This window comes from Quercus suber, unplaced genomic scaffold (assembly GCF_002906115.3).
Source record: "Quercus suber isolate HL8 unplaced genomic scaffold, Cork oak 2.0 scaffold_232, whole genome shotgun sequence".
NCBI lineage: Eukaryota > Viridiplantae > Streptophyta > Magnoliopsida > Fagales > Fagaceae > Quercus > Quercus suber.
Window position 1 is genome coordinate 691,040 of NW_027069689.1, and position 24,994 is coordinate 716,033.

A 24,994-nucleotide genomic window follows, 5' to 3' on the forward strand; every position below is an offset into this window, starting at 1 on the left:
TTGTAAATGTGTTGGACAATTTGTACATCCTTTTTACGTCTAAACAAAAACACGTACAAAACTGCCTTTTGTTAGCTGTATGCCCCGTATTTTAACATCACTCAATTGTACTAGAGTATATAAGAAAAGAAACGCGATACATCATCAGATTTAGGTGATCGGATTGACATGACAGCATGTGTTATCTATGACTTCTTTTTTATTTACTGAGAATTTTTAGTTACTACTTTTTCAGTTTCCAAAATCATATGAGAAAAATACATTTTTCAAAAATCAAAATAATTGTTTGCCCACTTTTTTTTAGCGATATTCGTTTGCCTACTTGTTTCTGTGTAGTATTAGTACTTTTTTTTTTTTTTTGCTGAAAAACAAAAGCTTTTACAAAAATTTGCCCAGCCAGCTTCAAAAGCTTTTATGGGGGAAAAAATGATTAGAACTTCAAAACACACTAATTTTTAAAGCCTCCATGCCAAGCCAATGGGTAGCTCTGTTAGCAAATCTACTTGCCCAAACAAAAATTAAATTCAATTGAAAGAAACTTATGACATGTTTGGATGGAGGGGGAAAGAAGGGAGAGTAGAGTAGAGTAAGCTAAAAATAAGCTAATTTTGTGCTAAATTTACTCTACTCTACTTTACTCTCCCTCAATTCAAACAGACCATTAATGTTCTCCATATCCATAATGCTCTATTGTTTTGTTTGTTTATAAGGTTGCATTAGTGCCGGCTTAAAACTAAATGCAATTGATGCAATCACCTAAGACACCAAGTATAAAAAAGGCCCCAAATTTTAATTTAATTAAGCCAAATATTAGCTAGTAAATTAAATAATATTTTTTATCAAACGAAAAATAAGATAAAAAAAGATAAAAATACTACTTCTACAAAAAATTTCACAAAATTTTTATAAAAAATTCTAAGTAGTAGGTTGTTACAGGCTATTATTGATAGCAAAAAAATAATTTCAGTGATGGGTTCTATTGTGAATGTAGCACTTCTAAAAAAAAAATAGTAATAAAAAAAATACAATATTTTTCACAATAATTGAGTTGACAAATTTTTACTAGTTCTCACCTAGGTTCACTACTAAAATCATTCTTTTACTTACCACTATCATTCTATCACATTAACAGGTATGAAAAGTTTTGTCAAATTTTTTGTATCTATAGACTTTCTATAATAATAATAAAAAAAATCTACATGATTCATGTTAATTAGTAATTATTTTGCATCTAAAACAAGATAATAGAGTTTAGATAATATTTATTTGTTTTAAGTCATATTTAAATATATAAAAAGCCTTAATTTCATTTTTTGCCTTAAGCCCTCAAATGTATTAAGCCGCCCTCTGCTGCATCACAATTTAATTTATAAATTCCCATAGGTGGCTTCAGCCATTTTGTATTAGGTTTCACTGACTTTGTCTAAGTATTAATCTTTGATACCTTTACGTATTCTTGCTAAGCCTTACTAGATTTGGCCCAAATCTCCAAAGGGTTTAAGCATTTGATGTTTCATACTTTTTATACAATGACCTCCCATAATTCACTAAGCTTTGGCTAGATATCCATAGCAATTATACATAACAAAACTTTGAAGTTTTCGTGGATTATTACTTTCCATAGCTTCCTCCATAAGTGTAGACCATCACTCATGCCCATCTTGGTTAAATCAATGCACTTGATTCATTCACTCCACATGCTGGTTTATCAAGTCAGGGTAAAGTAAGTCTAAGCATGGCCTGAATAGATTCCTCGTTAAACACCACTTTGAGCTTCACTTTATTCCATAATTTTGATGTTGGATTAATCAGGATTTGCCACAAATTAATATTGAATTTCTTTCTACCAATCCCTGCTTCAGTTTTGGTTTAAAAATCCTAAGCCAAGGTACCCAAGGCTCCTCCCAAGCATTAATGCTTAACCCATCTCCAACTAGAAAACAAGTTCCCTACTTTAAATTGAATTTTTAGCTTTCTCTATTCAGAGGCATTTTTGGACTTATCCCTTCAAGCAAGTTGTCCCTGATTTGATAATTGCTTCGTCATAACTTTAAAAAAGAAAAAGAAAAAGAAAAAGAAAAAAAAAAAAATATATATATATATATTAAAAGTTAGAATTGCTTCTTAATAACCTAACTCATAGGCCATTGTGATTTGTGGCAACTTTCCAAACTACCTTTGTAAATATTGCTTTGCATCTACAAAAGCCGAGTCTTCCATGTTTTATTAGTAGACAAAGCATGTCCCAATGTTTAAAAGCAAAATGCTTACATTTTTGGACTTGCCATCCACCAAAATTTTCTATTTGTTGCATTAATGCTATTAAACACCATTGGAATGCTTTACGGCTGCAAGGTTTATAAGAGAGGAATAAGGGTCAAAACATATTGAAATTTGCTATTGTTTTCTCTTGTTTACAAGTTTTAATTGAAATAACACCCCCTTCCCCCCACCCCCCCCCCCCCCCGGCGCACAAATTAAGAAAAAATGGAATGGTATTTATTTATAATTTAAAGAGTTTTATGTTTGAAACTTGAAAGAATTTTTTATTTTTTTGGTGAAAAAAACTTGAAAGAAAGTTAACAGACTTTGATTAAGTAGATATAGAATGAGATATGCTAAACCTTTTCCTCACAATATAAAGAGTTAGATATACATATTGAATATATACTATTCACATTTGACAATTTCTAAATTCATAGCAATCTCCTCCTATATGATTCGAAGATAATAAATTTAGAAATACAGAATTTCACAACTATTGAGGTAATAAGTTATTAATTGTAGGTTAAAAATGTGACGTTAAAAGTGGATCCGAATGAAAACAAATAAAAATTAGTCTAGTCTACTCAACTATTTTAAAAATTGTTATAAAATAGTTGTACTTGCAGCATTACTTATTTGAAACCATTCTCCTTATTGTTGAAATCTTAACCTCAAATCACTAGCAGAGCTACTTCCACTCATTTTAACCTTCGCGAGTCTATTCTTCAATTAGTTCTAATTAAATTCGCATTTGACCAAATCACTAGCCCTTCACTCCTATCACACTAACCTTCCACTCACCCGCACATTCATTTTCATTGTTCTACACACCTCTTTCCTCCTCACAGTTTGCACCTTCATGACATCAACTTTGTCAAGTCACACCAATCTTAATCTCATCAACCTACACTTTCTTTATCTTGTATAGACATCAACTTTGCCAATCACATCAATTTTACTCAACATAATCTCCTAGAGGTTCATGTGGACTGATAAATGTGTAATTGAAAATTTTGACCAATATTCTTATCCACATTTAATAAATATAATGGACACTAGCGGGCACCACTTAACAGATTAAATTTGTTGTCATTGGATGTACTAAAAAAGAATCATTGATTTATTGATTTGATGGTAAATATTAAAGGTTAATCACCATATTATCATGAAATGAACCCATAGGCCACACGTCTAAATACATTATAAATTCAAATGTTATTGTATCTTATTGCTTTGGAGGTATTTGGATTGCAAGAGAACTTTTATATACTATCAGATTGCTTTCGAGGTGCAGGTATTTAAATTACAAGAAAACTCCTAAATAGTGCTTTGGAGATTCTAGTGACAATGATTGATGATCATCCAATGCCTCGATTTTAGTCGTAGATACAGATAGTGCTGTCTCAATAGGCTTGGTTGCGAAATTGAAAGATAGAATCATATTTGCAATAGGAATTTGTTGAAAGTCTCGATCTAAACTTGCATAGAGGGCCATTCGAATCCTATGCCATTCGATTTTTCTTGTCGGTTTCTTTCTGCAGCCAGCATTTTTGCCTATACATGTGTTCTTACACCGGATCTCAGTGATCTGTTCCCGTGTTCGAAACAAAGCCATCCCAAAAGAAAAAAAAATTAATAACGATAATGTTACCATTATCATTATGTCAATTTTGAGACTTGATTGTTGTTGTATGATTTTGCCAATTCAATTCTGAGTCTTTTGACATCATTTCTCACATTCTAGCTACTTTAGAGACCCGTCTTAGTTTACAACTGTTTCCACCTTAAAATATATTTTGGGCATTGTTTGATAAAATGCTCCCTATCAACTTTAATTTAGCCCGCTTAATGACAAAAGCTGCTTCGAGAAAACAATAGACTATCTGTATAAGTTTATCACAGGATTTTTCTAGAGGATCAATACGAAATATAAATTATATAAAATTTAAAATAAAAGAGAATTTGCATATAATGACTTAAAAAAAAAAGTACTCAAATACAAGAAGTTTTATAATTGCCTTTTAAGGTTTTATATTTTAAAATTATTGCATAATAGTTTTATTATCAATCTTACTAGTTACATTTTTTTTTTAATGTACACAACCAAACAATCATTATTANTTTGCCTATACATGTGTTCTTACACCGGATCTCAGTGATCTGTTCCCGTGTTCGAAACAAAGCCATCCCAAAAGAAAAAAAAATTAATAACGATAATGTTACCATTATCATTATGTCAATTTTGAGACTTGATTGTTGTTGTATGATTTTGCCAATTCAATTCTGAGTCTTTTGACATCATTTCTCACATTCTAGCTACTTTAGAGACCCGTCTTAGTTTACAACTGTTTCCACCTTAAAATATATTTTGGGCATTGTTTGATAAAATGCTCCCTATCAACTTTAATTTAGCCCGCTTAATGACAAAAGCTGCTTCGAGAAAACAATAGACTATCTGTATAAGTTTATCACAGGATTTTTCTAGAGGATCAATACGAAATATAAATTATATAAAATTTAAAATAAAAGAGAATTTGCATATAATGACTTAAAAAAAAAAGTACTCAAATACAAGAAGTTTTATAATTGCCTTTTAAGGTTTTATATTTTAAAATTATTGCATAATAGTTTTATTATCAATCTTACTAGTTACATTTTTTTTTTAATGTACACAACCAAACAATCATTCATTTACTGATCTCTCATTCGTTATTACAAATTTGTCAATAGTACTAACGAAAGAATAAAAAATAAACTATAAAGTTCATTTGACATATTTTTTCCTAATACAATGAACATTCTAATTGCTATTACTAAAATTAAAATTTAAAAATCATCTATTACTTCTAAATATAATAAACATATTAATTATTATTGTTTAGAATACTTTAATTTATTAGTTTATGTCTTTTACTCTTTACAATTCTTTTATTTAATTTACAAGGCATTTTTGAGCAATTTTTTTTGTATTTTCTTTACTATTCTTTAATTTAATTTATTAGTTTATGTCCCACGTCCACACTGACTAAGTGACTAAGGGGTTGTTTGGATTTGCTGTTTCCATAATTCATAATTCAAAAATGGTGGGACCCATGGCTGAGAAATCTGTTTGGATTTTGTTTCCAATTTTTGTTTCCATCACTTAATTCTCTGATTTTTGAGCGATGAGTTATGGAAACTGAAAACACATTTTAGGTGTTTTCAGTTTCCATAACTCTGTTTTCAATGGCATTTCCGTAATTAAACATACACCAAGGGACCTACCAGTCGCAACTTTTGACTCACTCTTTTTATTTTTTTTATTTTTTTCTTTCTTCTCCACTTTTCTTTCTTCTTTCTCTATTCTTCCGTTCAGTCTTTCTTTCTTTTTTTTCTTTCTTTTTTTTCTTCCTTTTCGCCTTTCTCATCTCAGTTCATTCATTCTTTCTTTCTTTCTTTTTTCCTTCCTTTTCGCCTTTCTCATCTCAGTTCGTTCCTTTTTTTTTGGGGGGGGGGGGGGTTCCTTTTCGCCTTTCTCATCTCAAACCCATAAAAAATATAAAAAAATATAAAAAATCAAGAAACAGGGCTGAAGGGGTGGGTTGCTTGAATCGGTCTAAGTTCGGTGTTAAAGGACAGTTTGAATTTCGATCTTGAATCGGTGGGTTGCTTGCTATTTTGGTTGTGGGTTTTTTTCTAGGTTTGGTGAGTGATGGAGGCCTTTTTTTTTGGGATATTTTTTTTTGTAGTGGATGGTGATGGTGACTATGGATATCTGATCAGTAGGCTTAACAGAAGAGTCTGACCCATTTACAGGTATGTGGCCCACAAATAGTTGAAAATTTTGAGTGATGACAAGTTGAGTGATGGTACCAAACAGGTGGGGTGTAGATGGAGGGCTTTTTTTTTGGGATTTGTTTTTTATAGTGGATGGTGATGGTGAGTATGGATATCTGATCAGTAGGCATAACAGAAGGGTCTGACCCATTTACAGGTACGGGGCCCACAAATAGTTGAAAAATTTGAGTGATGACAAGTTGAGTGATGGTACCAAACGGGTGGGGTGTAGGGAGTTGGGGTATTTTAAGTGATGAGTGATGAGTGATGAAAATTAAGTGAGGAGTGATGAGTGATGAAAATTAAGTGAGGAGTGATGAGTGATGGGTGATGAAAAAAAAATCCAAACAGGGCCTAATTGTTTAATTGCTTCATACTTTTGTTGTCTTTTAGTGTTAATGCTCCCAACTAACTGACCCACTCAAAAAACACTTAACAATACAAACAGTAAACACACACACATTGAAACTGACAGCCAAAGACTCAAAAGACAAAAAACAAAAACTCAAAACTCAAAAGCTTTTTATCAAAACACTATGACCATAGTTAACGGGAAAAATTGGAAAATAATAACAAATTTCAAACAATTTTGTTAGTTAGCACTGTTTCCAAACTATTTAGGAAACTAATATCTCTAGTTCAATGGACTCAATTTTGGTGTAGTAAATCGAGTTTTAGGGACTTGATTTCAATGACTGGAACTCAAGTTTTAAAGAGTCAAGTTCCACAAAGAGATTTCAAACGAGAAAACCACGAAGAACAAATCAGAAAAACAAATCACGAACAACAAATTAGAAAACCCAAATTAAAAAACCACGAAGAGGTTCCACAAACCCAGATCAAACCCAGGAGCGACAGCGAAGGTTGGAGGAGGCAGTGGTGGCGAAGCAACCCCACGATTCGGACTGAACCCAGGCAACGACCTCTGCTTTCTGAACCCGAACAATGGGTTTTATGCATTTTTCTGAATCTTTGATTTGGTCCTTAAAGAAAGAAAAATGAAAGAAGAAGAAGAACTTGTAGAACGCAGAAAAATGAATGAAGAAGAAGAACTCGTAGAATGCAGAAATCGTCTCTCTTAGGCTTAAGTTCTCAAAGAAATCGAGTCTATTAGGGTCAAGTTCTAAGAGCAAAATTGAGTTCCTTAGACTTGAGATGTTAGTTTCCTAAATAGTTTGGAAACATTGGTAACTAACGAAATTGTTTCAGAATTTGTGTTATTTTCCAATTTTTCCCCAGTTAACTACACAAGTACACATATGGTGAAACAGAGGCTCGTTTGGTAAAATATTTCTAATAATATTGTTTAAGTTTTGTAATATTGGTAAAACATTGGTAACTACCTTATTTATAGTATTTTCAGTAAAAAATTTTCAATTTCAGCAAAATAGGTGGATTCCAAACAGACCTTAGAGTGTGCAAATTTCTCCCAAGTCAATTGAACCCCTGCCTTCAACGTAGCGCCGCAACCTGATTTAACAGTAATTTAGCAACAAAGGATGTAATATCCAACTGTTAAAATTGAAAGCAGCTACACACTTGAGTAATTTATTTCCACATTCTCCAAATGGAAGCATAGACACAGTAAGTTAATTATAATTTTAAGTGCTGACTGTACAAACTTGAGTGTGCAAATTTCTCCCAACTCAATTGAACCCCTGCCTTCAACGTAGCGCCACAACCTGATTTAACAGTAATTTAGTAACAAAGGATGTAAAATCCAACTGTTAAAGTTGAAAGCAGCTACAAACTTGAGTAATTTATTTCCACATTCTCCAAATGGAAGCATAGACACAGTAAGTTAATTATAATTTTAAGTGCTGACTGTACCATCTCTAGCTATACCTAACCAATATTCATCAACATATTATAAGAAAAATAGGGCATATGGCTCCATGAGCTTTCAATTCCTTTATCACGTTCATTCCATGCAGCACTGATAAGATTTCGAAAGCAGCAGCAACAAATACAGCTGAACTACAATGATGTGTTCACGTTGCAATTTCGCTAACCAAACTTAAATGTTGTTTGCAACTTTGTGTTATGAGTTACAAATTTACAATGACTAGAAGAAAGTCCTTTTTCCATTAGATGAAATGCAAAGGTGATACTGATAAATCCCCCAAAGAACAAATCTTTAGATTTGGTAATTACATTTCATTCCTAGAAATTATACGCAAATACATATCTTGAATTAGAGAAAACTGGAAAGCTATCGACTACTATTTTACCATGATCTAAAAATCAATTCAAGATTTTCCAAGTAAAGCAAGGGAAAGCATGTTAGCTCAGAAGTCACATCTTCTCACTATCAATATTCTCTGATGCTGATAACTCAAAAATTCATCATCATCATCATCATGTGTATCTATAAATGCTGCTAACTCAAAAATTCTTTATCATCATTATGTGTATCTATAAAGGCAATCTCATGTCCTGGTGGGTGACTTTAGTATCATTAATTTCTCATCTTTGTAACATATACACGCCCTTATTCAACGCCCTTCATCATTTTATACCAAAACACGTTGACTTACCTCTTGTTTGATTACAAATCAGATTTTATGTAGCTCGAGGTGATTAAGAATCGCTCAAGAATATTTATTCAACTTTGCAAAAAAGGATATATGGGTTCGGTAATGCCTAACTTAACAGGACCTCATTGCGAAATACACAAGTTAGTGATAAGAATGAGAAAATTCAAGTGCACAAATGATCAAGCAAGAAATATAAATGATTACAACTCACTTGATTAATAAGAACATATAAGAACAATAGAACTTACAAACCTAAAAACTACAAAAACCTTCTCGTAGTTCATATGCCTACAAGCATGAATCGATTTGCCTACAGGACTACTTGCCTACATTGATTTACTATTATTTGAAAATACAAATTTGTCTTGGATGTTAGATGGTCAATGACTCTTTTCATGTGCATTTGGGTGTTGATGAAAAATAAAAATTATTTCACCATTTAGCTTATTTTTGCTATTATTCATCAAGGTTTTGAAACCCAGACCGTTCATTGAACCGTAAAAGGGAGAGGTTCAAGGTTTTTAAAGTCGAACCGAGGTTAAACTGGGATCGAACCGTGATGATGTCATAATTAATTTAATAATTATTTTAAATATATATAAAAATATAAAATTAATAAAACTTGAAAAATTAACTAAAATAGTCAAATTAAAATAAAAATCCAAATTTCAAATGTATTTTTCATATCATAATTTTTACAAAATAAATAAAAAAATATCAAATCTTAAGCAAATATAGATGTAGTATTTATTTATTTATATGTTATTTAGTAAAACCTTGATAATAATAATAATTATTATTATAATTATTATTATAATATAAGAACTTGTGGGCTTGTGGCAAATTGGCAATGCATGTATATTATGTCACGTCACATCATGTTAGGCTCAAGGTTGCTCAAAGCTGAAAGAGAAGTCATGACTGAAACATTCAACTCATTTTTTTTTCAAAAATTCAAAGTCTTCAACATTTCCAATGCAAGTGCTAGTCAATAGTCACGTGGAGGCTTAGGAAACTTCAAAAAGAAATTCAAAACAAAGAAAGAGAAACCACATATAACAAAAGTTACATAGCAGTGTTCAGCAAAAATAGAGACTCGGAGAGGAGACTAATTATTGCAGAGTAGTGGAGACGGACGGACAAAAGAAGAAGAAGAAAAAGAAGAAAGAAGAAGAAGCTACTGCTTCGTGGCGCCGCCCTTGCTTCGTTGTCTTTTTGTTCCTATTCTCTTTTATTTATTTATTTATTTATTTTTATTAAAAAATTATTTGATTCTAGATCTGAAAAAAATAGAACTGTGTAAACCAGTTACGGTTCAGAGAACCGTACGATCTGGCCGCGGTTCAAACGGTTTCGTGCTTTTTTTGCATTGAGAGGTTCTTTAAGTTAAAAGAACCGCAATAGGTAGAGGTTCACCGTTAACCGGGTCGGACTGTACTGTCCGATCTGGATTTGAAAACTTTGCTATTCATGGGCCTCACTGCACTTTTTGGGACTATTCATGAGCCTCACTGTACTATTTCAACTAATTTTTACTTTTATCTACAGTACTTTCAGTAATAATTTTTCAGTTTTAACAAAATAAGCAGTATCCAAACACACTATTCTTGTCAAATGAAGCCTTCAATTTACAGGCAATAGTAAACAATTTAAGCTAATTAAACTCATAATCATGATCAAGAAGACGTTGATACCTTAGAAGTGTGAAGCAAGCCAAGATCATCTTTCACTTCCAAGTGGATTGCTAGCCTCATTCCTCACTCTCTTCACTCTAATACTACCCAAATTCTTGTGCTCAAGCCCATACATTTTCAAAATCTAATTATCCCCAAAATTAAAAGCTCTATCCATTTGTCTCAAACAACTCTCCATTGGATAATCTGCAAACTTCACACAAGGTTTACACCCCACAAAATGAGTGACCAAAGGCCACCTATGGTCAACCAATCCAGGATGATAATTCTTCATCATCCCCTCATACCCATCCACCAAAATTGCCCAATAACTGTGAAGATAATACACGCTTTCTAAGTACACTTTGCTCCCCCATTCTCTCTTTCTTTCACTAACAAATACACCATTGCCGACTGATCATTCGCTTCGAAAACCGGCCGATCTCTTAGTTCTCGAGCCAAGACTTTACCTGCTTCGTCTCGGATCTTCCCCTTGGGACCCATTGGAGCCCAAGCATCAAGAATATCCAACACCCATTGCAAATTCCGCAACAAAAACAAACCGGTATTCAACCCGATCCAGTTTTTGTGATGGTAAACCATTTTGTTCCAACCGTGCATCACAAAGTCGTGATATTTGTATCTCTCCTATGGAATTTCAAAAGCCATGTCTGTAAACATCGCATCATTGTCCATCCACCCAGTGGCGGAGCTAGGAATTTTATCTAGGAGGCAAGCTAAATAGTAAAATTTCAAGATCCCATTCTAAGAAAATGATGTCTATTTACTTTGGTTCACATCTTTGAGCCTTTATAAGGATTCACTATCTAAAACTATAGCATTTTTTTGGGAATAGTGGGTTGAAGTGTAACTTGAATCTTGAACATTTTTTCCTTTATAATATGCATGATTTGAATTGTGAATGTTTTTTTTCCATAATTTAATCACACTTTAAAACATTAATATTGAATTTTGTAAACTAGTTATTTAGTCTAAACAGTCAAGTATGAACAACTAACAATTAACCAAATTTCAAAACCAAATATAATACTCCCTCCGTCCCAATTTGTTTGTCTTATTTGAAAAGTCAAATTTTTTAAAGAAACATCATTTATTGTCTTGTCTACCTTATAAAAATATATAAGTTTACAAAACTACCCTTAAATAAATTTATTAGTTTTTTTTTTTTTTAAAAGAGTTATTCTTAATGAGGCAACTAAAAAGATGCCTCAATTAGATTGATTTTTTAAATGAGAGATGCTACGTCTACAACAATTTTACAACAATTTTACAACAAATCACAGGTGGTTAGTTGTTATTGGTTCAAAATTTGAAACTAACACTGAGATTACTTTTTTGCCCTAACAATAATAACCAGTAACAACCTGCCACTTAGGATTTGTTGTAGAAATGTTGTAAAAATGTTGTAGACGTATCATTTCTCTTTTTAAATATTTGTTAGTTTTCTTTTCAATAGTTTTGAAAATAAAGTAGGGGTATAATAGGAGCATTAGTAAATTAATGACTTTTATTTTTAGAAACAGAACAATATTTTGGGACATTCCAAAATAGAATAGAGGATAAACAAACTAGGACGGAGGGAGTATATATTAACATACAATATGCAACACTATTATATATTTTTATTATATAACATTCACTTTGCATAATTTATACATTCACCCATTACTCAACACAACAATAATAAGTCAATGACACGATGATATATAAACAAAATGTAAAGAAATTACAGCCACAAGATTTGCTTCTTCTTTTTTTAATTGAAAATCGCCAGAACCATAAATGAAACTTAGGCTGCATTTGGCAACATGTAAAATATTTTTCGAGTGTAAAATATTTTCAGGTGAAAATATTTTTGGGAAAGGAAAATATTTCAGGTGAAAATATTGATTGCATTCTGAAAATGCTATTTTTCTACTGGTTTCTCATATTTTCTCAGCTTCTAAACAAATTTTATAATAGAAAATTTCAAGAAATAAACTTAAAGAAACAAAAATCAAAACAAAACCATTCGTTAAACTTAAAAATTCAGTCAAATTGAAAGAGGGAGGAAGAGAGAGTGATCGTAAATTGAGGGAAAGGTAGATCGAGAAAGAGAGAGATTGGTCATGGGTGGGTCATGAGCGATGAGATCGGTCAAGTTGCGGTAGGCTTCAGGCGGTGCCGAGATTGAGACGACGAGAGTTTGATATAGAGGGCGACAGCGACGCGATCTCGGCAGAGTTGGGGTGTGATCTCGACGGTGCAATCTGGGGTTGGGGCGGTGGTCTGATGGCTTGTGTGTGCTACTAGCTCACACTCTCTACTCTCTCTTCTTGCTTTTTTTGTCTCTCTCTCTTTGGGTGTCTGAATCCAGAAAATCATTTGAAGGTAAATGAGATGTGTAAATGATTTTCCAAGTCAATAGGCTTATTTTACAGCCAAAGTTTAAGATTTTCTATTTGACTTTATTTTACATGTGCAACCAAAAACGCTGCTGAGTTTAAAATATTTTTTGAATTTCATTTACACCCAAAACAAACACAGCCTAAGACTAGAGTACATCAAATCAGCAATACAGTTGTACAACACACAGTATAACAATACAACAAAATCAGTAAACAAACTACATAGTTTAGTATCTCTTTAGTGTGCGTTTGGATAGCAAACGCGTCTAGCGTTTATGTCTAAACCTGGGTCTCGTGCATTGTTCATGGGACCCACAAACCTCTTTTTTCAGCAAAATTTTCCTTAAAAATTGGTCTCACGAAACTATTTATACATTTAAAAATTATTTTGTTATAGTGTTTTCAGTTTTCAGTAATAAGCGATATCCAAACAGACATTTTGTGTTCACAGGTTAAACAGAGAGAGATACATGTCAGGTTAAACGGAGAGAAAGAGATGCAATGAAGCTTGGAGTTGACAAACGACCACGGATTCATGGCAAAGCAACTGGCGGCGTGAGGGGCTAAGTGCAAAGCACACGAATAGTAACTTAGATTTGTTTTGGGTTTTTAAAAAATAAATTAATATATGGAGTGTTTTTGAAGGAATTGTGGTGATTTTGAATGTATTAAAAATAAGAATTTGGGGTTTTTATTTTCTTGGTACTTGGAGGGCCATGGGCTATAAAATGGGCTATATGATGGTATTTTTTTGAATCTTTTTTGTATCATTTTTTTTTTCTGATTGTTTACACCAATTACATTTTTTTTTTTTGGCTTCTTCTAAACCAATTTTTAAAATTAGAGGGATCAAATTGAACTTGGATAGGGATTATTCTGTATTGAAAATTTTGTCAAAATTTTAGGGGGGGGGGGGCCAGCAAGTAATTTCAAAGACTAATTAGGATTTTGTTATGACTATTAATGAAAATTTTGAAAAGCTACGGGGGCCATGGCCCCCCTTGGCCTCAACGTGGCTCCGTCACTGCAATCACCATAGGAACTCGATTTCCGGGTGAGAAAGCAAAAGTTTCCGAATCAATGGAAGTTTCGCCCAAAAACCGGCCATCTCGGCGTTGAAAAGCTCCATGTTGTAGAAGACCTCAATCCCATGTAACCTACAGTAATCGATCTTGTTCTTGATCGATTTCAAAAGTTAATGGTCACCGATTGGGTTTTTGCAAGGTTTCGGAGACGAACTAGTAACGAGCAAGACTTGGGGTTTATTTGGCTCGATAAAACTCAGGAAATGCGGGTTGTTTTTCCACCATTTGGATCTTTGCTCGTCCCAATCGGAGATTTTGGGGCCTAGACTGTAGGGTTTGTTCGGGTCGGGTTTTCCTTCAGGTTATTCAGCTACCAATATTTTGGAGATTTTGGATTCAGATTTGGGTTGGGCCTTTTGGAGGATGCGATGGGGCTCCATGCGACGTCCGCGTATCTCGTTGAAATTTTGCTCTAGGGTGGTTTCGAATTTAGCGGCTCCAATAGTGCCCCGTAGGACAACGACTGCAATGAATAATAAGCAGAGGAACCTAACGGCGCCGTTTCTAGCTGCGCGTTGGATCTGATGGACTCGTCTTGGTCCCAAAAACCGGTCCAGCATTATTTATAGGAGCTGAAACTAGAAGCTTTTTACGTTGAAATTGAAAACAATGGTTGGTGCCACCTCTAGCTGGGTACAAAGATTGTAAATAAGAAGGAACATGCAGAGAGGGAGTGTTCATGTTTCGACAATTTCTTTTCGTTCTTGATTTTTGATTTCCTTTTTTATGTGTTGTGTGTTGTTGATATCTGGTTTTGCATTTTTTTTTTTTTTTTTGCATTATTTAAACACAGCTTTGTCCTCCTCTTCTGTTATTTTATTATATTTCTCGTCTTTGTTATTTCTCCTTGTCAATTTTTACATATAATTTAATATCATTCCTTCTTGTTTGTTACCTCACTTTATCTTTCTATGCTAGTTTATAGTTCTGTGTAGTGTAGGTGTAGCCCTCCTCTGTATTATCCATTTTGATACTTTCCAATTTGTCCTTTCTTTTGTATATTGCATTGGTTTCTTTCTGGGTGATTGCTTATCAATGGCGCCGCTTCTGAGTTCATGGGTGATGGAAGGGCCGGTTAGAGAACATATGGCATAAGTTTTCTTTTTCTACTACTGAAGGATTGGTTGTTGAATTTTCCGATCAATCCTCGCCGGAAAAGGAAATCTATTTCTAGAATGGATGTGAGATTTATATGAGGCCATGATGAGTCTTATAAGTTATAACCCAAAGAAATGGTAATGATATTTCAGAAAGGTACAAAACTTTTTTTTTTTTTTAATTTATTCATAACATTTGTAATCTATAATTTATAGGTTATATAATTATCATAAAAAAAAAAAATTATACAGTACTATATATAAAACTGGTCCTATAATTTTATGTGTTACGGTTTTAATATATACTGTATTTTTTAATATTGAATTTAAATTCTATTATATATTAAACCCTCTATTAGAATCTTATAGTTTGATATATCAAAATATAATTGAAATCCAGTTTTTCTTAAAAGGAAAAAAAAAATCATATTTATTCTCTTCCTGATTTGGGAGATTAATTAAATGAAAACATAATGGGATGCCCCGATAGATAGCCAGCCATTGCGACCCAGACACTCATACGTACTGTGTGGCGCTTGGTGCTAAAGTTTAATTATATAGACTGCATTTATTCAAATCACATGGCTTGCTGGTTGTCTGTGTGAATTTGTGATGTTTAAGAGTTAACAACTAAATATCTCTTTACCGTGAATCGTGATGAAGGGTGGCTAACATTACATTTACTATAAAGACAAAATTAGTGTTTGACTGCTTTTTTTTTTTTTTGAAGGAATGACTGCAATTCCTGCAACGAGTCCATTTCTAAGACCTTACCTAATTAAATTGTAAATTCCAATCGAAGCTTCTTATATAAATTTTCCAAACTGGCCTTCAAAAGGATCGAGAAATTAAAGCTTCTTTATTAGTCAAATCAACACTAACTCTTTACTTATCCCAAAAAAACAAAAACACTTAGGAGTGTTTGGTAGAGTAGTTTGAGATAAGATTTTTGTAGTTTTTTGAAATATGCGTGGGTGAAAAAGTATGTAATATTGTTTAAAATGTAAAAATGTGAGTTTGAACTAAGAGACCAAACAGGCCCAACTCTTTAACCCATAAGAGTATCAAGTTTTGTTTTTCTATGAAAGCACGAGCATCTTCTATCACTAGTACTCATTAATTAAATTTAAACCATTCATTTAGAAATTGGAGTTTCACGATGGGCAGTTCTGACAAAGAGATTATCATCAACTCATTGAATGATGAAGAAAACTCACTAGCTTTCTTAAAGAAAAAATAATAATAAAGAATCTCTTGCTCCCTACGAAAAATTGATTTTTGAAACTAAGTCAATTGTAGAATCCTTCGGTAAGATTAGTTTTTCATACTATAAAGACAATTTTGTAACTTATAACCTTACTATACATGTTAAACATGTCATAAGTTTTTTTGTGTGGATAGATGATATTCCTCCACAGCTCAATGTTGTAATCCTAGCCGTTTTGGCTTCTCATTAATGGAATCTACAATTTACTTCTCAAAAAAAAAAAAAAAACATAACTTAGAGATAAAAGATAGCTTTATATCCTCTTCGAAATAAACACATTAACCAAAGATAGTCATAGAAGGTGGTGGACTAGTAATCATTGAGTTTACTCCTAAGTGTTTTGAATAGTGAAGGTCTCAAGGTTGAATTGCACAATTTTGGGAAACATCAATACCCCCCCCCAAAAATCTTCGACTCAATGCCCACTAATACTTTCGTGGGACTGGAATAACCACTATGACACATTGGTTCTCCTGTTTGCAAGCCAAGACCTAATGGATAGTATGCTATTGTAATCACACTCATGTAAGAAAACCATTTGATTTCTTTGTTCAACCCATTCATTTTTAGCAAATTACCGAATAGTTATTATACATTAATAAGCATTCCATTACATAATCTATTGTAGCATACCAAAGTTTGTCTTAATAGTGGTGGCTTTAAGAATTTTTTTCTAGGATAGACATTAAGAAACTTAAATTATATAAAATCTAATAAAAAGAGAACTTCAATATATTGACATTAAAAAAAAAAAATGTAAAAACATGAAATTTTATAACTTCATTCTACTAACAAAATGAAAAGGCAAAAAAGTACAAATGAGAGATAAAGTGGAAACAGAAAATTCTGAGATGAAAGTAATAAAGTGAGAGGAAGTTTGAAATGATGGTAGAGAATAGAAAAATGGAAAAAGTGAACAAATAATGCAGCCCCCATGTTCGGATATGACAATACCATACCATAGGAGAAATTAGCACTACATGGTGAAATAGGTTCAGAGAAAGAGAGCGGGGCTACTACGATTGCAAAGTAGAAGAGAGTAGAGCTACCAATGCCACCAATTCACTGCCACAATATCTCTCTAGGGCCGTTTTTATAAGAAAATTGAAATTATGAATTATTTTTATAGAATGTGTTGAATGGTTGCAAATTTCAATGGTTAGGAGTGTTTTTTTTTTCAATGGGATTTTTGTTGAATACTTTGTTCATTTGTTGTCGTTTGGCCTAATATTATTGTTGTTCAAGTTATTTTTGTTGTTATTTAAGCTTATTTTTATTGTTGTCATTTGGGCTTTTATTTATTTATTTGGCTATCTTAACTCTAATCATGAGCGTAACTACTTCCAGCAAATAAGTAATGATATGGAGAGAACAAATTTCATAACTTCTTAAGTTGATATAATATGATAGGTGGCTACATCATTTTTATCTAGGTCTATCACTATCATGATTTTATAGCACACTAATTACAGACAACCACCTTAACAATATATGTGAAATTAGTAGTAAAATGCTATATATACTTATATTTTCTCTCACCAAATCAAGTAACCGATCATTTTAACCTTCGCTAGTTCATTCTCCAATTTAATTTTAGGAAAAACTTAGGTAATTTCAAAGCATTGCTCTGAGTTCTTACAAAATGAGTGAACCCCACACGTGAACCCTACCATGAGGCCTACACACTTTGCGAGAGCTCAGAGCAATGCTATGAAACAAACTAAATATTTGCCCTTTTGTGCTAATCTATTGGCATTTGACTAAATCACTTGCCCTTCACTCGTACCACACTAACCTTCCACTCACCTGCACGTTCATTTCCATTGTCACAGTTTCATGACATCAACTTTTTCAAATCACTCCTTCTCAAAAAACAAAAAAACAAAAAACAAAAACATTGTCAAATCACACCCTTCTCAATCTCACCAAGCTACTGCCCACATGTTCTTAATCTTGAATGTCTACTTTGCCAATCACTCCCTTTTTTACGCTCATCATTATCTCCTATAGAGATCATGTGTGACTGACCGCTTAAATGTATAATTGACTTTTTTTAATTATAAATATTCCACAGTTAATAATGAGGTCACCAGTGAATTCTACTTAACTAATTATTTAATTGATTGTCATCAAGCCTGCGTTTAGATAGCAATTTTTCGTATTTAAAGTAAAGTTGCGTTTTGTGTATTTTTTTTTTGGCCGGCTTTTTTGATTTTGGGAGACAAAATTTACTGTGCATGTACTGTGCGTATACTGTTTACGCACTGTTTATGCACTGCTTATACATTAAAAATATTAAAAATGAGTCCCACGATACTATTCATATATTTAAAAATTATTTTGCTATTTTCAGTAACAATCAGTTTTTAGCAACTTTCAGCAACAATAAGTGCTATCTAAACAGACCTCAAATATACTTAAGTGATATATTTGTTTTGACATTAATAATTTTTGAAAATTATTTTCTATAAAGTATTTTTTTTAAAAGTTATCTCATTTTTTAATATTTAATAACAACCTTAAAATGAATTAAAAAATTATATTTTAACTTCTTTTATTTAACTTAACGTGAGTTAGAATTGTTTTCTGCTAAAACAATTTTTCTATGGACTACTTTTTCCCAATACTTTCAAACATAAGAAAATGTGAAAAATATCTTCAGAAATTATGTTAGCTCAGAATCTCAGGGTATCAAATTTCTTTCGTGCTCCATTTGTGGTTATGGACCGTTCAACTGCTGTGCGAATGGAGATGTTAATAAATTCATAAATTGCCAATACTATTACCTCTGACACTTCGCTTGTAATTAAACAAAAAGGACAAGAATAGTGAATTGCGTTAGCTTTCCGCATATTTGATTGCTATTTTCCTATAATAAAATGTAAACCGGTTTCAGTTCATGGCTAAAATCCATCTCTCCCTTTGAGATGCTTTTTGCTAAGGAAGCGATCTTGGCTGTGAAATTGATAGCTGGAATCATATTTGTATTAGGAATTTGTTGAAAATCTTGACCTCAACTTTGTATGCAGAGAAGGCCATTCAAAATTTCAAATCCTATCCCATAAAATATTTCTTGTGAGCTTCTTTCTATGGCCTTCAAGTTCCAGCATTTTTGCCAACACATGTATTCAGACACCAGATCTAAGTGATCCATCGCCATGATCAAAACAAAGACATACCACATGAAAGAATTCAAGTTCCAGCATTTTTGCCAACACATACACATATTCAGACACCACATCTCAGTGATCCATTACCATGATCGAAACAAAGACATCCCACATGAAAGAATTTTATTTAACGATAATGTTACCATTATTACTTATTAAATTTTTTTTTATCATTATCATGATGTCAATTTTGGGACTAAAGCTTGATTGCTGTTCTATCCTTTTGCCAATTCAAACTTCATGGTTCCTATGGGGTCTTTTGACATCATTTCTCACATTCTAGTTACTTGAGAGACCCACCTTAGTTTACACCTTAAAATAAGTTTTGGGCATTGTTTAATAAATGCTCCCTATATCGTGTTAATTTAGCCTGCTGCCTGCTTAAAGACAAAAGCTGCTTGTGTGTGTAAATTGACAATAGACAGTCTGTATAAGCTTAACAAAGGATGTGAAGAAAACAACTCCTGATGAAACCATAATTTTTTTTTTTTGATAAGTAACTCCTGATGAAACCATAATTCTCAACCATATGGCAATTGTTTTAGGTCTCTTAAGCTCCACGACATTGACTTTTATTGTTATAGGAAACTATCTATATGCAATTATGAAATAATAAAAAATCAACATGAAGAAAGAGATAAAGAATAAGAGGCAAAAGCAATCAAGATCACTCGTCTTGGTGATTATCTACAGCCATTGGAGAGATGCAAGTACTCTCCATAGTCTCCAAATGGAAGTATAGCTGATTATGATTTCAGTGGTGATTGCACTATCTGTGTCTATACCAAACCATCAGTCGACAGTCATCAACATTTTACAAGAAAAATTAAGGCAAAATATGGCTCCATGAGCTTTCAATAATTAATCACGTTCATTCCCTGCAGCACTGATGAGATTTCTAAAGCAACAACAACAACAGCCGAACTCCATTGATGTGTTCATGTTGCAATTTCCCTAAACAAACTTGAATGTGATGTTTAAATGTTGTTTGCAACTTTGTGTTATGACTTACAATGACAAGAAGGCTGTCCTTTTCCATTAGATTAAATTGAAAGGTGATAAATCCCCAAAGAACAAATCTTAAGATTTGGTAATTGCCTTTCATTACCCAGAAATAATATGCAAATTCATATCTAGAATTAGATAAACCCAGAAAGCTATCAATTACTATTTCTATAATCTGAAAATCAATTTAAGATTTACCAAGTGAAGCAAGGGAACGGGGAAAAAGGCTTGTTAGCTCACAAGTCACATCTCACTAGTCACCACCCATCATTCTTTGCTAATGCTAACTCCTCAAAATTATTTATCATCATCATGTGTATCTAAAAGTCAAAGTCTTTAGTATCATTATTTTTTCATCTTTGTAACATATATGCACCCTCATTCCATTATAAGCCTTTTATACCAAAACACAATAAATTAGCTCTCCCCCACAAAAAGAAAAAGAATTAGAAAACAAAATTTTCATCTTTATCTTATGTCTTAAGTTTTGACATAAGTTTCAGTTAGCTCAATTAGTAAGATCTCTTGTTGTCAAATAAGAGACTTGTGATTGAATCCCACCTACACCAAATTGAATCTCATTAGTGTTTTCATCATTTATCAACCAAATGTCTATTTAATTTTATATATAAGATCAAGTACATCCAACATTCCAACTATACCTTAAAGCAAAATACTCCGTCAGTAACAAAAGGAAAAACTAAAATCCTCATGGACATTTGCAACATGCTAATAATAACAAAAAGTAACCAACACTAGCCAAAGGCAAAGATACATAATCAAGACTGTGATATCTTCCAAAAATCAATACAATTTTGAGTTTTAATTCACTACAACCACAAAAAAGATTACTCAAAAGAACAAAAAAAATAGTAATAAATATCCAGAAATTAACATACAACATTGGCTTACTCGTATCAACAACAACGCAGTACATAATTGAAGCTAATTAGAACACATCCATCATCATCATTAAGAAGATGTTGATACCTTAACAGCCTTGAATGCAGGGTGAAGCAAACCAAGTTCATCTTTCACTTCAAGTGGATTGCCAGTCTCATTCCTCACTCTCTTCACTCTCCTACTACCCAAATTCTTGTGCTCAAACCCATACATTTGCAAAATCTGATTGTCCCCAAAATTGTAAGCTCTATCCATTTGTCTCAAACACCTCTCCACTGGATAATCCCCAAATTTCCCACAAGGCTTACACCCCACAAAATGAGTGACCAAAGGCCACCTATGGTCACCCAATCCAGGATGATAATTCTCCATCATCTCCTCATACCTATCCACCAAAATCCCCCAATAACCGTGAAGATAATACGCGCTTTCTAAGTACACTTTGCTCCCCCATTTCTCTCTTTCTTTCATCAACAAATACACCATTGCAGACTGGTCATCGGCTTCGAAAACTGGCCGATCTTTCAATTCTCGGGTCAAGATTTTACCGGCTTCGTCTCGGACCTTTCCTTTCGGGCCCATCGGAGCCCAAGCATCAAGAATATCCAAAGCCCATTGCGAATTCCTCAACAAGAACGAACCGGTATTCAACCCGATCCAGTTTTTCTGATCGTAAACCATCTCGTTCCAGCCATGCAACACAAAGTTGTGATCTTTGTACCTCTCCCATGGAACCTCAAAAGCCATGTCTGTAAACATCGCATCACTGTCCATCCACCATAGAAACTCGATTTCCGGGTGAGAAAGCAAAAGTTTCCGAATCAATGGAAGCTTCGCCCAAAACCCTGCCATCTCAGCGTCGAGGAGCGCCATGTTGTAGAAGACCTCGATCCCGTGCAACCTACAGTAATCGATCTTGTTCTTGATAGCTTTCAACAGGTAGTGATCTCCGACCGGGTTTTCGCAAGGTTTCGGAGACGAACCGGTAACGAGCAAGACTCGGGGTTTATTCGGCCCGATAAAGTTGGGGAATTGCGGGTTGTTTTTCAGCCACTCGGATCTTTGCTCGTCCCAATCGGAGATTTTGGGGCCGAGAGAGTAGGGCTTGTTCGGGTCGGGTTTCTCTTCGGGTTCATCGTCGTGGAGGATCTTGGTGATGTCGAAAGTGGCGTAGTTGTTGGACTGGCTATCGGACTCGGTTTCGGGTTGAGCTTCTTCGAGGACGCGGTGGGGCTCCACGCGCCGCCCACGCGAGTAGAGGTGTTCACGGAGCTCGTTGAAGTCTTGCTCCGGGGTTCCGAATTTACCAGCTCCGATCGTGCCACGTAGGACGACGACCGTCAAGAAGAGGCAGAGGAACGTGACGGTGCCGTTTCGAGCCGCGCGGTGGATCTGGCGGACTCGTCTTGGTCCCAAAAAGCGTTCCAGCATTTTTATTTATTTGTTTTTTTTTACTCGGCCGAGTTAAACCGGCGGACGATTCAGGTAAAGACAAAGGAATTGGAAAGACAGGGTTTTTCTTTTTTATAGGAGCCTGGCTGAAACTAAAAGCTCGGGTTGGAATTGGAAACCATTAGAGCTTAGCTGGAGGCTAGGATTGTAAATAAAAAGAAGATTAAAGGGTAGTTTTGGGATTACGAGATAGATAAGTCGGTGGGTAGCTGAAGAAGGAAGAAGGAACAAGGAAGATCCTCAGAGAGAAAAAAAGAATAAAGAAAGAGGGAGAGAGTGCCCTTCCGACAATTTATTCTTTTATTTTTTATTTATATAATATTGTAATAATAATATAATTGCACGTAATCACGTTGATAATAATTAATATTTGTCTGTCTAAAGCTACGTCCTTAAGTGTGGGTCTGACTTGTTGAGACAAATCACAAATGGACTGGAATCCATTTGTATTTTTACATTGGTGGGTCCCTTCTTCCAACTTTTTTTTTTAATTTATTTAAATGAAAACGATAGAAATATTATCACAGTTTGTGAAAAATATTATGATATTTTTGTTGGATTTTAAGTTCTTACAAATTTTTGTAGTAATTTGATTTCTTTAATGCTACTAAAATATTTATGTATATTAAATTACATGAGAAATTATATAACTATTTTTTTATCTCAAATTAAATAACTATTTAATAAATAATGTGAATTTTTTTTTATATAGAATAAGTAATATACTTTTTTTGGGGGGGGGGTGTGGGGGATAGAATAAGAAATATAATTGGTTAAAATTATATATATTGATGCTCATTTAACTTCCATATAATGATATATTTTTAAGTAAGTCATATAAGTAAACATACATAATATATATATATATATATATATGGATAGGAATAAGTAATATACTTGGTTAAAAGTATATATATATATTGATGCTCATTTAACTTACCATATAATGATACATTTTTAAGAAAGTCATATTATACTTTCTAAAAAAGATAAGTAATGTGACTAAAATTAGATGTGAATGTTGTCAATAATCTTATAATTCAATTGGTACAAACTTTTTGGTATTTTCAATAAAACCATATCTACCTATTAAAAAAAATTTGAAGACATCTATGATTTAAAAAAAAAAAAAAAAAAAGAGATAGAAGTTCTACTTTAGTTTAATTTAAGTGTATATATGTGTGAAACTTCCTCTTGGAAACTTGAATTCCGACTCTTACTCCCTTCATCTCACAAGAGTTTTGTACTTACAAAGTAACCACCATACTAAGGTTGCACAATGATACATCTAAGATTTAAACCCATTTCTCCCATTGTAACTATTGAATTATCTATACCCAAGGGGTTGGCTTAATAATTCCTAAAATCTCATGATATTTATGAGATCATAAGTTAGAAATCTCTTGTATGCCAACTTCTTAGGGCCACTGCTAAGGGATTCTTCCATGTAATAATCTAGTGTGCGTGGGATGAGAGAATTATATACACCCGAGGAAATAGTCAAATACTTAAAGAGATTTGAATACTCTCATTCCTCCAAAAAAAAAAAAAATCGAATTATCAAAAAATATTTATATTATTAGCTCATTTGGGAGGAGGAAGAGACAATGGAAATAAATGAAAAAAATTAATTTTAGAATATTTATTCTCTTATTTCAACGTTTTAATTGGAGACAATGAAATGAGTATGAGAAAATACTCATTCCTCTTTATTCATTTAAAATCTAAAAATTTTCATTCCCCAAAAAATTGAGAGGAATTTAAGAGAATTAAATTAGATTTAATAATTTTTTTTTACTAAAACTCTCAAAGAACTCTCATATATTCAGTCATTTATTTAAAAATAGAGGTCTAATAATAATATTTTTATAAAATAATTTTATTCATTTTCCTCTATGTTACTTTCAGACAAGATTACCTATTATGCATTCATTTATTAAAAAACATAAAAAAAAAAAATTACTTAATTTGATTCTATTCCTTATTTTCCTTCCTTATGATCATTTCATTCCATTTTTTTATGAACTCCCATGAGAAGGCTATATGGCTATATGCGGATGTTCATATTTTTAGATCTATACGTGGATATTTAGTTAAATTTTTGCTATTTAATAGATTAGGGAAACTTTTCTTTAAAGAAAATTCTGCTTATTTACTTATATATATATTATAATATATATATATATATATATAGAGAAATACGAGGTTGACTCTTTTTCCTTTCTAAGAGCCAATCAAGCAGGAATGGTATTTATATATAGGAATAGTGAGTTTATTTAAATAATACTAATGATTCAGTGAATACCGATTTTCGTA

The 24,994-nt window shown here is 32.9% G+C and overlaps 1 protein-coding gene and 1 pseudogene across 1 annotated transcript; both read right to left on the reverse strand.

Annotated features, from left to right (window-relative positions):
* Window positions 1–10,294: 10,294 nt before the first annotated feature.
* LOC111988503 (xyloglucan 6-xylosyltransferase 2-like) lies at window positions 10,295–14,344 on the reverse strand (annotated as a pseudogene).
* A 6,712-nt stretch (window positions 14,345–21,056) lies between these two features.
* On the reverse strand, window positions 21,057–22,921 carry LOC111988466 (xyloglucan 6-xylosyltransferase 2). The gene has a single exon (XM_024020266.2). It carries the CDS (start codon window positions 22,655–22,657, stop codon window positions 21,296–21,298), a length of 1,362 nt encoding a protein of 453 aa, XP_023876034.1. The 5' UTR covers window positions 22,658–22,921; the 3' UTR covers window positions 21,057–21,295.
* Window positions 22,922–24,994: the final 2,073 nt, after the last annotated feature.